We start from the raw sequence: 15,283 nt of genomic DNA on the forward strand, positions 1-15,283 counted from the left end.
GATTTAGACTGAACAATAGGGAATTTCCAGGTGGCCCTATTAAGAAATAAATGCCATAAGTACATGTTAAGGGACATTTGTATCATTTATGGGACTTGATTTTTGTCTGGACTGTCAACCAAATTGAAAAATTTCATTTAAAAAGAGAAATAAAAAAAGCCCAAAAAGGAGAAAATTGTGCTTCTTAGTTTTCTCCAGTCATCTGTTTCACCGTTTAGCCGCCATTATTTTCATTCCCACTCGTTCAGCCTGAGGACTTAGTCAAATCTTCACCGCTGTTCCTTCATATTTTGCAGCTTCCAAGCAGGTTTCAAGTGTTTTCCCAGTAAGGGTCCATTATCGCAGGACAGACTGAACTCCATTGACAAACAACAGGCAGTAACAGCCCTGCTCCTTATTCATAATGCAGGAGAGCCTGGACAATGTAAGACAGATGAGTGGGACAGTTAGCAAGACATCTGGCTAAAAATACAGCTGCTCACAGTCAAAACAGACTCTCTCTGTCTCTGTTTGGCTGGACAATTGTTTGTGTTTTTGCCATCTGGTGTAAAACTGAACAGAAAAGTTTGTGTCTTTTGCGGCTCCCTCGGCCAGATCTCCATCAGGAATCAGGTTGCTGATCAGCAGATAACCGTATGCCTTGTGTTTGTTTGTCTTTGCAGGATCCAGATTTAGAGACTTTTGTGGGTTGCTGAACTTGCCAATGCCAGGGACTGGAGCGTGAGGCCCACTCCAGGCTTCCAACTTCTTCTTCTTCCTTTTAATCATTAGACACGCATCAAATCTAGAAGATGGCGAAGGGCTGTATGTTCTGTGTTCTCCTGCTCTGTTTGGTGGAAAGAATCACACTCAGAGCGATTGACGAGATGAGAACTAAAGGTAAGAATATTTGCATATGAAGTTATAAAATATTGTTATATCTGCTCTGAAATGCATCAAATGGACAGTTTTCCTCTCAACATTTGAGTGTTTTGATTTATGTAAAACCTATATTCCCATGTGGCTGGGATGTTTGGGAATCTTCTCCTTCTGTTGCCTACATTTGCTCTGGAGCCAAGAGGCTGCTCGGGGGGAAAAAAAAAAGTGTTGTGATCAGTCGACTTTCCCTTTTTAGAAAGATCAAGTTTCTTAGCAGCCATGGAGGAAGTGAAGGTGACGGCAAAAATATGAGGAGAGGCCGAGGTTGAGGCTCGGAAGGAGCGAATAAGTCAGAAGCTCGGAGTGTTTTGCTGCCGTAAAGTGCGCCACCCGATCCACCCGAAGCCCTGGGGCTCGGATGTGTAAATCTGCCTGGCTGCGTGCCATCTGTGGAGGATGAGGAGGGGCTGTGTGTGTGTGTGTGTGTGTGTGTGTGGGGAGGTGGCAGGGGTGTTTTTCACTGATGCTTTACAAACAGCCGCTCAAGCTCCAAGCCGATCACCGTCGGTCTGCAGTTCCATTACAGTTGTTTGTGGAAGGAAAGCACAATCCTTCCTCCAAATATCAGATTAAAACCAGACCAATATTTAGACGCTTGTGTGTCTTCAGAGTCGTAAAGTTTTCAAGTCAGATTAAAGGACTTCACAGTGACATTTTCATAAGGATGTGCGCAGACTGATGAAAGACTAAATGGATTGTTGCCTCAGAGCATTAAAGCACAGAAGCACCTCATCTCCCATCTCTGTGGCCCCACGTTGTACTGCAGGGGCCATCAAGGCCAGCCGAGGCTTGTTGTTCAGACAACAGCGTGCAGGAAGAGGCTCTGCAAAAAAAAAAAAAAAAACCCTCAGACGTGCAGGAAGCAAGACTAAAAACAGAAATCTGCAGCTTTTATGATATGCACTAAACAGTGTTGTGGGATTATTCAACCTTAAGGGAAAAAAAAACTGCTTTGATTTGTTGATAATTTGATGGTGTGTGAACAGATTTGGCTCCTTGTGGGGTAGTTTTATGTCATCGTCACACTGTAGGGATTTAATATTGAGAAGGGAAAAGAAAGCTAGTAAAGATTTCATTTCTCTCTAAATAATTCAAGTTGTTGATTAGATAACAAGCCTGAAATGTGATCATAAATCGACTGTTTTTTCTACTTTCATCAAAAAAATTCTGATTATATTATATATTTCCTCCACAATTACATAATAAATCAAACCTGACCAGTTGTTTTCTCCATGAAGTAATATTTTGCTTTACTTATATCTGCAAATCCAACACACACACACACACACACACACACACACACACACACACACACACACACACACACACAAAAAACCAATTAAATTTATTAGCTGGTAAAATCTTTTCTTTTTTAAAGCATAAAAATCAGTCATTTTCTCTAAATGGATGAGTTGCGGCAGGCCTAACATCGCTTGAGCCTGCAGATAAAAGCACTGCTTGATGCGGTGGCTCTGCTAACATGCATGTGACCCCAAACCTCTGCAGTTACATAACCGTAACTGACCTGCTGCACAGCTGCTGACTGACCTCATACAGGATGCATTTCACTAATTCTTCTTGAAGATCCGACACAAGACTGGATAATAGTAAAGGGATCCTGTCAGCGTTCTGGTGTTAAAACTGACCTTACAGAGTCGATGGTGGATACCGGTGGACTGCGTTGCTATGGGTTTCCTGTGTCGGGGCATCAAGGCTTCTTCATTGTCCCATGTCGGGCCTCAGTTGCCAGGCGGCCGGCCGACTGGCTGGCTGACTAGCTCGCACCAGCCAAGCAGTTTGTTTATGTTGTGTTTTGTGTTGCGTTTGCCCCCTCGCCTCTGGGTGACAATTCACACTCCTTTGCAAGTTCAACTCCAGGGCACCGTCCCTGTCTCTGCAAGTTCATTAGCATGATTGGTGTGTGTGTGTGTGTGTGTGTTTATTTCTGGCTATTGGTTCTGCTGTTTTAAGGTTTGCATCTGTCGATAACATGGAGTAGCTGTTGGGATTTAATACTTTTGACTCAATCTAAACAGAATGTGTTTGCTTTAAAACTAGCCTCCAGCATGTTCTTTTTAAATTATTTTCCTTCATTTGACTAATCACCTTGTCTGATTTTTGTAAGTGTGTATTTGTTCCTGAAAGCATTACCTGCATGCACTCTGGGTGATTAGAAAAAAAGGCTGCACTTCACTCTGACAAGGGAACAGATTGCTTTTTCACTAAGCGCTCGCAGGAAGCAATCAGACAGAAAATTGCCTTGGAAAATTGCTCGTTCTGAGTGACTGAGCAGCGAGCAAGGTCCCCATCCAGGGCTCACATATGCTCCAACAAGTGAGTGTGCAAGCACATAAATGGACAAGTGACACACTGAATGGATGGCACTGTAGCTGATGGTGACACCATGGTGGCTGAGTTATCAGTGCACTCTATCACCAATTCCTGGTAGCATTAAATGTCGGTAGTTGTTTAGGAACACCGTGCACTTGTATTACAGGACCTTTTAGAGGTAAACTGAATACACCGGGATGTGTTTTGACAATTTTTGTCCGGTTCAGTCAGGTGATTTGAGACCATGATGGTTTTCAGCAGCTAATTGAAACTGCAGACTTATTTATTCGTTGTAAAGTAACATCTAACATCCAACGAGGATGCAGGGTCAGTCGGCAAGAGCAAGTAGTCCCTTCCTTTTCCCAGAAAGATTTTTTTCATTTTAGGACTGAAAACCAAGTGAGAAACTTCTTCATCGTTGTCTCCTTTTCTGTTCTCCAGATCTTCGAGTGTCCAGGCCTTTGATTGTACCAGGTTACCCAGAAAACACCACGGGAGTTGTAGGGGGCCAGGTGAAATTTGTGTGTAAAATTCACAGGCCAGCATCTACCAAGGTGCAGTGGCTGAAGACAGATGCCAGCGGCCCGGGGCGGAGCCAGGGAGGACCACCTCGCATCAAGGCCCTGACAGTAAGAACAGATCTGCAGACATGGGAGCAATTAATGTCTGTTTAAAATGTTCTGAAAAGTTAAAATAATCTCTCGGTGCAGCCTCTGCAGAGCAACGGGTCCAAGGTGAACACTCTCCATCTTACCAACATCACTATGGAGGATGCGGGCGAGTACATCTGCGTGGCTGAGAGCTTCCATGGGACAGTTCCAACATGGCAGTCAGCATGGCTGGAGGTCCTGCCTGGTATGCCACTGTTATCATGATGCTAACATTTACAGTTATATCATTATCCTGCCAGCTTTGAGCTCCTTGTGACTTCATTTTATCACGTGACCGCCTTCATTTTTCATTCAAACTTTCTCTTCCTCAGGTGCCGTCATTTCCCAAACTGTGGACCTGACAGCTGCAGAAATCCCTTCAGGTAATTTCATTTCACATTTTATGTTTCTAGAGTTTAACTTGACCTCAAAGTGTTAAAATAATCACAATAAGTCAAATCACTTTGGGTGTGAGAAGGTGATAGAATAGCTGAGGTTGTATGTGAGAGCTGGAAAAGGGTGAACTCCTCTCTTTTTGCTCCTTTGGATCTCCAGTGAACCTTTACCACCCCTAAGATTTACTTTCTGTCCACTGTCACGTTGCAACATGTTCATTAGCTTCAGCTCTCCTCTTACTCTTTTTTTTCCCTTTTTGCCCCTGTTCTGAAGTGAAATAGGAAAAGGGGGGGGATAGGAAAGTGAAATAGGAAAAGCTATATCACTCTCAGTCCCACAATATTACACAAAGGAACAAAAAGATGAAGAAGAGGGGGTAGGAAGGAGGGGTTGAGTGGAGGAGGGTCAGGTCATTAAGACCCTTTGGTCTCCATGGTAATTTCATTGTGCTTGTGTGTATGTGGGGATGGGAGATAATGGGTTTGAGGAGTTGAAGGTCATAGTTGAGGGAATGGTTTTGAGATGTGGTTGTGAGGTTTGTTCATGTGGTCTGGTGTGTATGAAGCAAAATAGATACAAAATGTGAGAAAATTTTGGGAAACAGTAAAGAGCAGGGACCATCCATGCTGGTCCACAAGGATCGGTGTCCTGCATGTTTTCCAAGTGTCCCTGCTGCACCACACCTGATTCAAATCAGTGTGTATTTAGCAGACATGTGCAGAGCTTGTCTGAGTCTCACTCAGGCGTGTCCCAGCAGGGACACTCAGAAAACCTGCAGGACACCGGCCCTTAAGGACCAGGGTTGGGGATCCCTGGCATAGAGGACACAAAACAAAAGGCGCATGAAAACACGTGTGAACTTCAGGGTGGTTATGTCATGTTTTCTTTCAGAAGTTCTCGAGGACCTTAGTGAGGACACTACAGAGCATCTTCTGTTGGAGCCGGGCAATGTCCTGAAGTTGCGCTGTGACGTTAACATGCGGCCCGGCATGGCGGTTAATTGGTACAAGGAGGGAGCCCGGCTTCTGCCTACACCTCGAATCCAAATGCGCAGTGCCATCTTGGAAATCACAGATGTCACATATGAGGATTCAGGCGTGTATGTGTGTGTTCTTCGAGGAACCAAAAATCCAGTGAGGAACTTCACCATCACTGTGGCAGGTACGAGTCCTAACTCTGAATATTGGAGAAAACATGCAAGCGAGGCATCAGCTGCGAGATTTCTGGCTTCATGTGTTCTTCACGACGTTTTTACAGACTCATTAGGGTCAGGGGACGACGACGAGGACAACGGCTTAGAGGACTCCTCAGCTGAGATTGAAAATGACCAAGTTTACTTCACCAGAGGTGCACAATCTTTCTGGATTCTGGTCAAGACATTGACTCAAAAAAGGTTTCTTTTGTGACAAACACCTCGGTGGTTGTTGTTTGACTCTGCAGGTCCCTATTGGACGCACACCCAGCGTATGGAGAAGAAGCTTTATGCTGTCCCCGCAGGCAACACTGTTAAGTTTCGCTGCCCTGCGATGGGCAACCCAATGCCAAGCATCCGCTGGCTCAAGAATGGTCGTGAGTTCAGAGGAGAGCACCGCATTGGTGGAATCAAGGTGAGTTAGTGGTTGAATTTTGGGATTTCCCAAATTCTGAATAAAGTCAGTAGAAGTTAAATGCCAGATTCTGCTATATTCGATCCCCTACTTATGGTATTGTGTCTCATTTGGCTAGCTAAGACACCAGCACTGGAGCCTGGTGATGGAGAGTGTTGTGCCCTCAGACAGAGGAAACTATACCTGTATGGTGGAAAACAAATATGGCTCCATCTCTCACAGCTATGTTCTCGACGTCTTGGGTAAGATATCATATTTTCTCATTTTGACATCATCAACAGAGCACACACAGCTGTTAGACATGAAGTGTTGAGAAGAGAAAACCTTCCGTTCCATCAGAAATGCAGTAGAGGTGTTGACGTGCTGAGTAATAAGGATGAATAAACTCATGGCAGCAATGAGGGCATTAGTCAACACTTGTTGAAAGAAGATTGTGTCTTTAAAGCAGAGCCTCCCGTTTGAGCCAGAAGATAACTGGGGTGTGTGGAGGGGGGGGGCCCGGGAACAGAAGGTGATTGGGGTGCCTGGCATCTGCTGTAACAGACAGGACGTGGACAGTCAGTTGTCTGCTCCGGTTTTCTACCTGATTTGTGACAAGAGATCCAGGAGGGTTGCGGTTTGTTTGTTCATTTGTTTGCTGAGTGTCCGCTGTGGGGTCAGTTTCAGTCCACGGTGATGGGGGGGTCGAGACTAACGAGACGACTAACGAGATCAGAGAGCGACAGTGGCCACAGATCAAAGAGACCGGTGACAGAGAGGCATGCTAACAGACGCAGTTTTCATCCTAATATGACACTTCCCGTTCTTTAGCCAGCACAGACACATTAAAGGTGACCGTGACAATTGCTGGGTATTTTAAGAAATTTGTTTACAAAGCAGTCATGTTTGCCGGCTGCTAAATGGCTAAATAGCTTGATGTTTTTGCAGTAGGAAAACTAGAAAATCCTGCATTAATGGACTCATGTTAATGTTTGGAATGCTGTTAGACTTTATGTACAGTAGATCAGTTTGATATTAATCTTTAGTCTAACACTTTGCTCTGTTTTGCATTCCCTTTTCTGATTTCCTCCCAATGCAGAGCGTTCCCCACACAGGCCCATTCTGCAAGCTGGTTTACCTGCCAACACCACAGCAGTGGTAGGCAGTGATGTTCAGTTCCACTGCAAGGTCTACAGCGACGCTCAGCCTCATATTCAGTGGCTGAAACACATCGAAAGGAACGGCAGTCGCTATGGTCCTGATGGGATTCCTTACGTTCAGGTCCTCAAGGTTGGTAGCAGATGTTGGACAGATGAACAGTCAAACAGATACAAAGACAGATGACATACTTTCTATTCGCTTCTCTTGAGGTATCTTAAAAAAAATGTATATCAGCTCTGTTGCATCTGGAAATGAACCGAACTGTGCTCTAGTTTTACTGATCAATGCCCTCATTTTGCACTCTGTGATATGTAGACTGGCAGTTTGAACATGTCGGATGTGGAGGTTCTGTACCTGTCCAAAGTAACCTTGGAGGATGCAGGAGAGTACACATGTCTTGCTGGAAATTCAATCGGATATGCCCACCAGTCTGCCTGGCTCACTGTCCTTTCAGGTAAACTGAAGTCTACACAGCTGCTGCATGAAAACAGTTTCATTTAAGAACCTCGATTGTGTTACAGATTCATAGTTTGTTTGTTTTTTGTGGTTTCCTGTTGAGACTTTTTCTGCCCCCTAATAGGCTCAGGGTGATCTAAATGATCAAAAAACTGAAGAAAAGCTGAAAATTTTCCTTTTATGAAGCAGGTCAATGGTCACTAAATGCATCTGTGTAACACGGTTACATGTCATTAAGTAAATTATGGAAAGCTTGGATTACAAACAAAGCATTTCAGGAGCAGCGTACAGACAGCAGCTTCTATGTCTGTACATATGTCTGAACATTTACAACAACAGAAGGAAACCTGAATCATACACTGAACAAGTAGCAGAAAGTGCTATATTGTGTTTTTAACAGTTTGATTTACATGTTTTTTTCTTGTGTTCTGACTTGTTGAACAGTTTGGGTAAAGTTTCCGATTGCGACCGCACTGAATAAAACGTATCTGTTCCTGCAGAGGAGGAAGCATCAGAAACTGTGGACACCATGGAGACCAAATACACAGACATCATCATCTACGCCTGTGGATTCCTGGCTTTGATTATGGCCATCATCATCGTGGTGTTGTGCCGAATGCAGATCCATCCCAGTCGGGAGCCATTTGATGCCCTTCCTGTCCAGAAGCTTTCCAAGTTTCCCCTCCGCAGACAGGTATGCCATCTCAACATGTAGTAAGTCTGCAGAAGGCATAGCAGTTCACATTAAGCATTGTGTGTCATTGCCAGAAGTTAAAAGCTGTGAAACATTCGTATGAAGGCTACTAATTAGATCGCCCCGTCTTTTCTGTTAGTACTCAGTGGAGTCCAACTCATCCGGGAAGTCCAGCGCGTCTCTGATGAGAGTGGCACGCCTCTCGTCCAGCTGTTCCCCCATGTTGGCTGGTGTCATGGAGTTTGAGTTGCCCTACGATCCAGAGTGGGAGTTCCCGAGGGAGAAGTAAGTCTGCTGCTCTGTAGATGCACATCTTTTATCTCTAAGAAGAGCCAGGTGGCACACTGAAGTGACCTTCAGCTGATGAAATGATCATAATGGCAAACGTTGAAATGTCGAGTGCAGTTTCTCGTGGCCGTCGGGATCCGGAGTCGGTAAAATTTTAGCTCTCGAATCATGTGGGGATCTAAAATTAAACAAGCCTGCAGCTCATTTTTGGCTTTCTCCAACATGTAGTTTAAGAAACCAGAGGTCTAAATTATGGATTTGTACAGTTTTCCTCTGGACATACTTTTTCTGTTTGCTCTTTCTCTCTGTAGTTTAACGCTGGGCAAGCCTCTCGGAGAAGGCTGCTTTGGTCAGGTAGTCAGGGCCGAGGCCTACGGCATCAATAAGGACAGCCCAGACCAGGCCACCACCGTGGCGGTTAAGATGCTCAAAGGTAGGAAACGAGTGGTGGAAGAATACACCTTACAAGCTTCACTCTGCCATCCATGAGGCTTGTTTGTCTAAAGACGTATGTTTACTTCAGATGATGCCACAGACAAAGATCTGGCTGACCTCATCTCAGAGATGGAGCTCATGAAGGTGATGGACAAACACAAGAACATCATCAACCTGCTGGGAGTCTGCACACAGGACGGTAAGCTTCCGTGTCTCCTTTGTCCTTCTCCCAGAACCTAATCTAGAGCCTCAACTAGGGTGATGTCAAACCTCAAGGCTAAAGTAACAATAAAAACAACCCCCGTCCTTCATCCTGTTTGCGTTTCCCTCCGCAGGGCCTCTGTATGTGCTGGTGGAGTATGCCTCCAAAGGCAGTTTGAGGGAGTACCTGCGGGCCAGGCGACCTCCAGGCATGGATTACACCTTTGATGTGACTAAAGTGCCCGAGGAGCAGCTCACCTTCAAAGACCTGCTCTCCTGTGCCTACCAGGTGGCCCGGGGGATGGAGTACCTGGCCTCTAAAAGGGTGGGTTCACTTGAAAGAGTGGAAATGACATCTGAACATTTGAACGGCTGTAAATCTCCCTTCCTGGCTGCATCAGAGTGCATTGTCAGTATAAAGAGGAGGCTCTGCAGTGATTTACGGTTGCACTCGTGTCACACACTTGATTTTAGTTTTTATATTGAAATCATGTGAAATCATGAGGAATGTAAGCAATGACTGATTTAACACATCACAAATCCAGTTTAAGTCTTCAACTTGTTGAATATGATGGCCATCGTTTTAAGAGCATTGCTTGTCCTCCATGAGGGGTTTTACTCCTGAAATGCAACCAAAGCATGTCCGTATCCTAATGCAAGAAATATATTCATGAACTGAAAGACAGATTTTAGAACGTTTTGCAGAAATCAAGAACCGAAACGTCTATCATAGCTGAACAAGAGGGCTCGAGTTCCTTCATCCAGTAAAATGTGGGCATTTTGCACGGATTTGTCTTTTCCAGAGTCTCAAAGGCAGCACCAGCTGTTCTTTCTTTCTTTCGCTCGCTGCCCTCTTCCTCCTTTCCCATCCTCACCCCAGTGTTTTGATTCCTTTCATTTTCCCAGCATGCATTCTGTTTGTGTGTGTCTTATCAACACGTCTCTTTGTCTGGCAGCCGGTGTCTCAGACAGGCATTCCTGAGCTGCGAGCTGCTGCAGCTTCAACCCTGTTTACTCTCCTCCGTCTATCTGTCCGTCCCCTCGGTTGCAGGGCTTTTGTCCTTTTTAGCGCTGCCATAAATCTGTTAGCAAACAGGCAGCAGAGGCATCGTCTGGTATCAGGTTTCTAGCTCTACTGCTTCCTAAGAATGCTGGAGCCTGAAAGTAACCCTCCATTATGGGGAGACCCACAAACCAAGAATGGTTCATTTTGCACGTCCCCACAAATACCACGTCTATTTCAAATGAAAACCAAAATAAACTTAATGACATGCATTCAGTGTGGGCAAACAGGACCTTCTTTTTTTCCCTCCCAATGGTTGTTTTTTCTTAAAACTCCAGGATTTCTATATAAAGAGTTTTTTTTATTTTTGTGGAATTCACTAAATTGAGTCCTGTGTTGATTTTAGACTCCTGATTATTTTCCTTTTTGGAGAAAATTAGTAAAAAATGTTTCTTCCTTCCCTGTCTTGTATTTTTAAAGCACAACTCATAGCAAGCAGGAACATGTCTGAATTTGAAAGAGAAATTTAGGATTTAAAAACGGAAGTTTTGTTCTCCTTCATGTTTCTGAATGGACTGTAATGTGAAATTATGCACAGCTTTACAGATAATATATTAATAAAGAAAAATAGGAAAACAGGATACTGGAGAAAAAAGTCTTTCGACCTGTTACATCCAGCCGTCCTTTTTCTGAACCGCTTTGTCAAAGTAAGAGTCTCAGGGAAGCTGGAGCCTATCCCAGCAATCATCGGGCGAGAAGCAGCAAATTAAGGAGCCACTCAGCATTTTCTCATATTTTTCTTCTGATCAGCCAAATTTTTTTGGATAAAGTATTCTTGTATCTTGTAAATAGTCTACAGTTCTTCAGACTTTCTGAAGGTGTTTCAGTTTCTCTGTCCGCATTTGCAGCTTTTTTTTTTTTTTAATTTTCATTTTCAGTGTAGTTGTTGTACCTACACCTTATGAGGAATGTGTTCTTTATTTGTTAAGCCATTTTAACTCTTAACTTATAATTCATAAGCATAGAAAAGGCACTTAACTCTGCAATGGACGAAGCAGTAACATCTAACTTAAGTTAAGTGGATGTTACTTAAGCAGTAACATCCACTTAACATCTAACTTTAAGTGGAGTACAGAAGAAGATGAGTCAGGCAGTCCAGCAAAGACCTGACATGGGACCTGAGACCTGCATCTGGGCCTTCAGTTGATGTTGACTCATCGGAAATGTTCTCCATTGAAGGAAAACATGGAAAAAAAGGTCTCAGGAATGCTAAATGACACAAGAACTGGACTGAAAATCAATTGTAACAGGTTTGATGGAGGGATAATTCTCCCCAACATTAACAAGGCAGCATGGGGTCATCTGGACGGAACAAAAGCAGAAAACATTCATAGAAAAGCTGTGAAACTTTCCTCAAAAAGTCTGAACTAACTAAAGCAAGCTTGTCTACAAAGGTTCAGCCTGTGATGAAGTCTGTTTTAACCTTTGAGACCCTATTTCTTTTAATGTTTGCATGTTTTAAAGAATTACTGCATCTTCTTGTCATTTATAAAATACTTTATGCATATTTAGTCCTGAACATTGAAGCTTCATGCTGCTCTGACTTGAGGACGTTGCTGTTTGGCCTGAAACTCATGTTTGTTTTTGTGTCTTTTCTCCTTGTGCAGTGCATCCACAGGGATCTGGCAGCCAGGAACGTTCTGGTGACGGAGGACAATGTGATGAAGATTGCTGACTTTGGCCTGGCCAGAGGAGTCCACCAGATTGACTACTACAAGAAAACCACCAATGTGAGTGACAGTTTCTAGCAGCTTATTTTCAGGAATTCTCTGCAGAGAAGTTCGCCTGGAAAACAATGTTTTCAGTAGAATTGTTGCTCCTCATTCGAGCTAAAAGATGTTTGTCATCATAAAATCATTTAAAATATATTTATTCACTTTGTTCAAGTTGAATATTAGTAACCGAAAAGTTTTGGTCTCCAATCTTTAATATAATCAAACCGTTTAAATAGTTTAAATATCAAAATAAAATAAATAAAAGAGTTAAATCTTTTAGTCTTGTTTAAAACTCTCAGCCAGTTTGCTTTGGCCTATTTTTTTTTTCCCCACAACTTTAATACTCTTTAATACAGATATTTGATGTTTTCGTCTGACTGGCAGCAGACTTAATGAAGCTTAATGAGAAAAAAGAGGATGAGGAGAAGGCATGGAGAGACAGAGGAAGAAATTATTAACAGCTGTTAATGGTGAAAGAGAAAGAAAACATCCAGAACTATGCAGTGCAGTCACTGTGTGGCTCTAACAGGGGGGTGTTTCCTCTGCAGGGCCGTCTGCCGGTCAAGTGGATGGCACCAGAAGCTTTGTTCGACCGAGTCTACACACACCAGAGTGATGTGTAAGTTAAACTTCTCGTACTATTCACTTGTCTAAAGCGTAACCTTTCTGCTTAGACAAAAACGAAAAGAACAAGTCATGATCGTTTGTTGGTTTTCTTCTTTCATCTGTGTTCAGGTGGTCATTTGGTGTCCTCATGTGGGAGATTTTCACACTGGGAGGTTCCCCTTACCCTGGTATCCCAGTTGAGGAGCTCTTCAAGCTGCTGAAGGAAGGACACCGGATGGACAAACCCTCCAACTGCACACATGAACTGTAAGCAGGAGCTCCCACTACCAGCAGACCTGACACAGACTGGTAGAAGTGGTTACATTAGCTGAAATTGGGCGATCTGACATCTGTGTGGAATGGCATCATCAGAGTCGATAATTTGTTCAGTTGTAGGTGAGATAATCCAAAAGCTACCAAGCAGGATCTCATGAAACTTGGTCCTGAGGAGGAACATGGGGAACAAGTTCTTTTAGAGTTGAAAGGAATGTGGATCGCATTATCTAAAATTGTGAAACAGGTCATTGATGAAAATGATCTCTGAGAGCTTCTCTAGACTCATAAAGGTTTTTTTTTTTTTTTTTTTATGACAAAACATTATCTAAATGGTTCTAGGTTTTCATTCATTCATTCTTTATTCTAACCGCTTAATCTAATGAAGGGTCGCGGGGAAACTGGAGCCTTTCCCAGCAGTCTTTGGGTGAAAGGCAGGGTACACCCTGGACAGCTCGCCAGTCCATTGCAGTATCTAGGTTTTGGTAGTTATTACATCTGAGCTGAGCATCAATCCTGTTATCTCTTTAGGCCAGATGTGTCCAGCTGTGGTCTTTGAAGGCCGCAGTTCTGCAGCTTTACGTTGTCTCTCCTCCAGCACACCTGATTCAAACGAAACGAGTCTCCTTAACAGCTTGTTGTCCAGTTCTGCACATTCAGTCTGACTGAGGTGTGGTACGGCAGGAAACATCCAGGAGCTGCAGGACAGCAGCCTTCAAGGACACCCGTCCTTCAGGCCAGATGTTGATTAAATCATTTTTGCTGTTTCAGGTACATGTTGATGCGTGAATGCTGGCATGCCGTTCCCATCCAGAGACCGACGTTCAAGCAGCTGGTGGAGGAGCTGGACAAAGCTCTGCTGTCTATCTCTGATGAGGTGGGCTTCAAACATCACACACACACACACACACACACACACACACACACACACACACACACTGAGACATGTTTACAAACGTCTTGATGGATGACGTTGAGTCCAGATGTCTTCAGTGAGCGAACATCAAGCAGATTTCTGATCTAATGCAACAGAAACAGAATCAAGCGGCTGAGAATTTCTCAGTTCGTGTTCTTGTTTTATTTTATTAACTTTTTGAGGAATTTAAGAAAAAACTTAGAGACGGTCGTCTGTACTGACTCAGTGGTCTGAAACAGCAGCAGGAGATTTTAACCATCTGCATCTCATCTGTTGTTGACGCCATTAAGAAAGCAGCACATCCAAACAGCTGGTTGAGTTATGGGTGATGTGGGTTCTTAGACAGATTCTACTTTTACTACCTAATATTTAAATTCCACACACATTTTAATGCAGATTTATTTTCTTTAGTTGCCTTTCTCTGATTTCCTCTCCCTCTCCTCCTCAGTACTTGGACCTTTCCACGCCTTTTGAACAGTACTCCCCGTCATGTGAGGACACATCCAGCTCCTGTTCCTCTGACAACGACTCAGTTTTCACTCATGATGCCTTGTCCACCGACCCTTGCCTTCTGGGCTACCAGGACGTGCGCTCTCGGATAGACATGAAGGCAGCGCTCCGATAGGCGCCCACACACATTTACCTAAACGCAACGATAGTGTGGCGAGACGCTGCTTTGGGTTGTCGAGTGAACTAACAGATCCACTGCTCACCAAACTGAAGGTCCACTGCTGCATTTCTGAAGATAAATATTTTATTCTTATTGAATCTCCATCATGGCACCAGTCGAAGCTCTAAGATTACTCATAGACATTTACACTCACACAAACACACACACCATGCATATGCACAAAGAGCACTGCGGCCAGTGGGCGTCATTACAATGTGGAGGTTTGGAGAGAAGCGTTTCAGCATGAGCTGCGAAACAAGCAGAGGAGGGAGGACAAAAAGCTTTTGGACTATTTGTTCTGGCACTGTCCCCTAAAAAGTATTCTAACGCTGAAAAACTGCGGCACTCAACACAACAGAAGAAACTCCGGTTCTCAAAATGCCTTGAAGAGGCAACGGACGAGGATCTCCTGTCACCAAACCAGGGCTCGCAACCTTGGTCATACAGACATTTTAACAAAAACAAACAAAACAACAAAAAAAAAAAAAAGATTTATTTTGCTATGGTGAAAAGGTAAGAATTGATTGTTGAATATAAATCTCTCTATAAGATTATTTTACGTTTGCGTTGCTTATTTAAAAAGAAAAACAGTCTTAAATCTCAGGATTTATCATGCTAAGAAGTTGCTGTAGTGGCAGCAAAGTGCCTGAACTGATGATTTCCTGTGAATATATTAAAATATAAAAATATTGTATGTACATATCAACAACAGAAAGACAATTGCCTTTTTATAAATTATTCTGATGACATGAAGGTATTGGATACAAAAGGAAAGAGGAATTTAATCTCAAAGTGCCAAATCAGCTGCAGTGGTCACGTTGTCTTCATGTTCAGGTTTCTTTGCACAACACCACCATGCTCATCTGTATCCCACAGGACTGGAGTCACTCCCAAATCCCAAACTAGCAGCAGATGATGTTAATA

The 15,283-nt window shown here is 43.5% G+C and overlaps 1 protein-coding gene across 1 annotated transcript in view; it reads left to right on the top strand.

The window, feature by feature from the left end:
• The window catches only part of fgfr4 (fibroblast growth factor receptor 4), a 16,718-nt gene extending 1,821 nt beyond the window's left edge, over positions 1–14,897 (top strand). Inside the window, exons 2-21 of the mRNA XM_079247163.1 lie at positions 663–879; positions 3,691–3,878; positions 3,960–4,104; positions 4,232–4,282; positions 5,187–5,456; positions 5,553–5,642; positions 5,736–5,902; positions 6,021–6,144; positions 6,981–7,171; positions 7,358–7,496; positions 7,999–8,192; positions 8,332–8,477; positions 8,792–8,913; positions 9,004–9,114; positions 9,251–9,441; positions 11,787–11,909; positions 12,443–12,513; positions 12,630–12,767; positions 13,545–13,650; positions 14,138–14,897. Of these exons, the coding sequence (XP_079103289.1) occupies positions 792–879; positions 3,691–3,878; positions 3,960–4,104; positions 4,232–4,282; positions 5,187–5,456; positions 5,553–5,642; positions 5,736–5,902; positions 6,021–6,144; positions 6,981–7,171; positions 7,358–7,496; positions 7,999–8,192; positions 8,332–8,477; positions 8,792–8,913; positions 9,004–9,114; positions 9,251–9,441; positions 11,787–11,909; positions 12,443–12,513; positions 12,630–12,767; positions 13,545–13,650; positions 14,138–14,314 (2,832 nt within the window). The 5' untranslated portion in view covers positions 663–791 and the 3' untranslated portion in view covers positions 14,315–14,897. The remainder of the gene's footprint in view (positions 1–662; positions 880–3,690; positions 3,879–3,959; positions 4,105–4,231; positions 4,283–5,186; positions 5,457–5,552; positions 5,643–5,735; positions 5,903–6,020; positions 6,145–6,980; positions 7,172–7,357; positions 7,497–7,998; positions 8,193–8,331; positions 8,478–8,791; positions 8,914–9,003; positions 9,115–9,250; positions 9,442–11,786; positions 11,910–12,442; positions 12,514–12,629; positions 12,768–13,544; positions 13,651–14,137) is intronic.
• The last annotated feature ends 386 nt before the right edge of the window (positions 14,898–15,283 follow it).

This window comes from Telmatherina bonti, assembly GCF_933228915.1.
Source record: "Telmatherina bonti genome assembly, chromosome: 10".
Lineage (NCBI taxonomy): Eukaryota > Metazoa > Chordata > Actinopteri > Atheriniformes > Telmatherinidae > Telmatherina > Telmatherina bonti.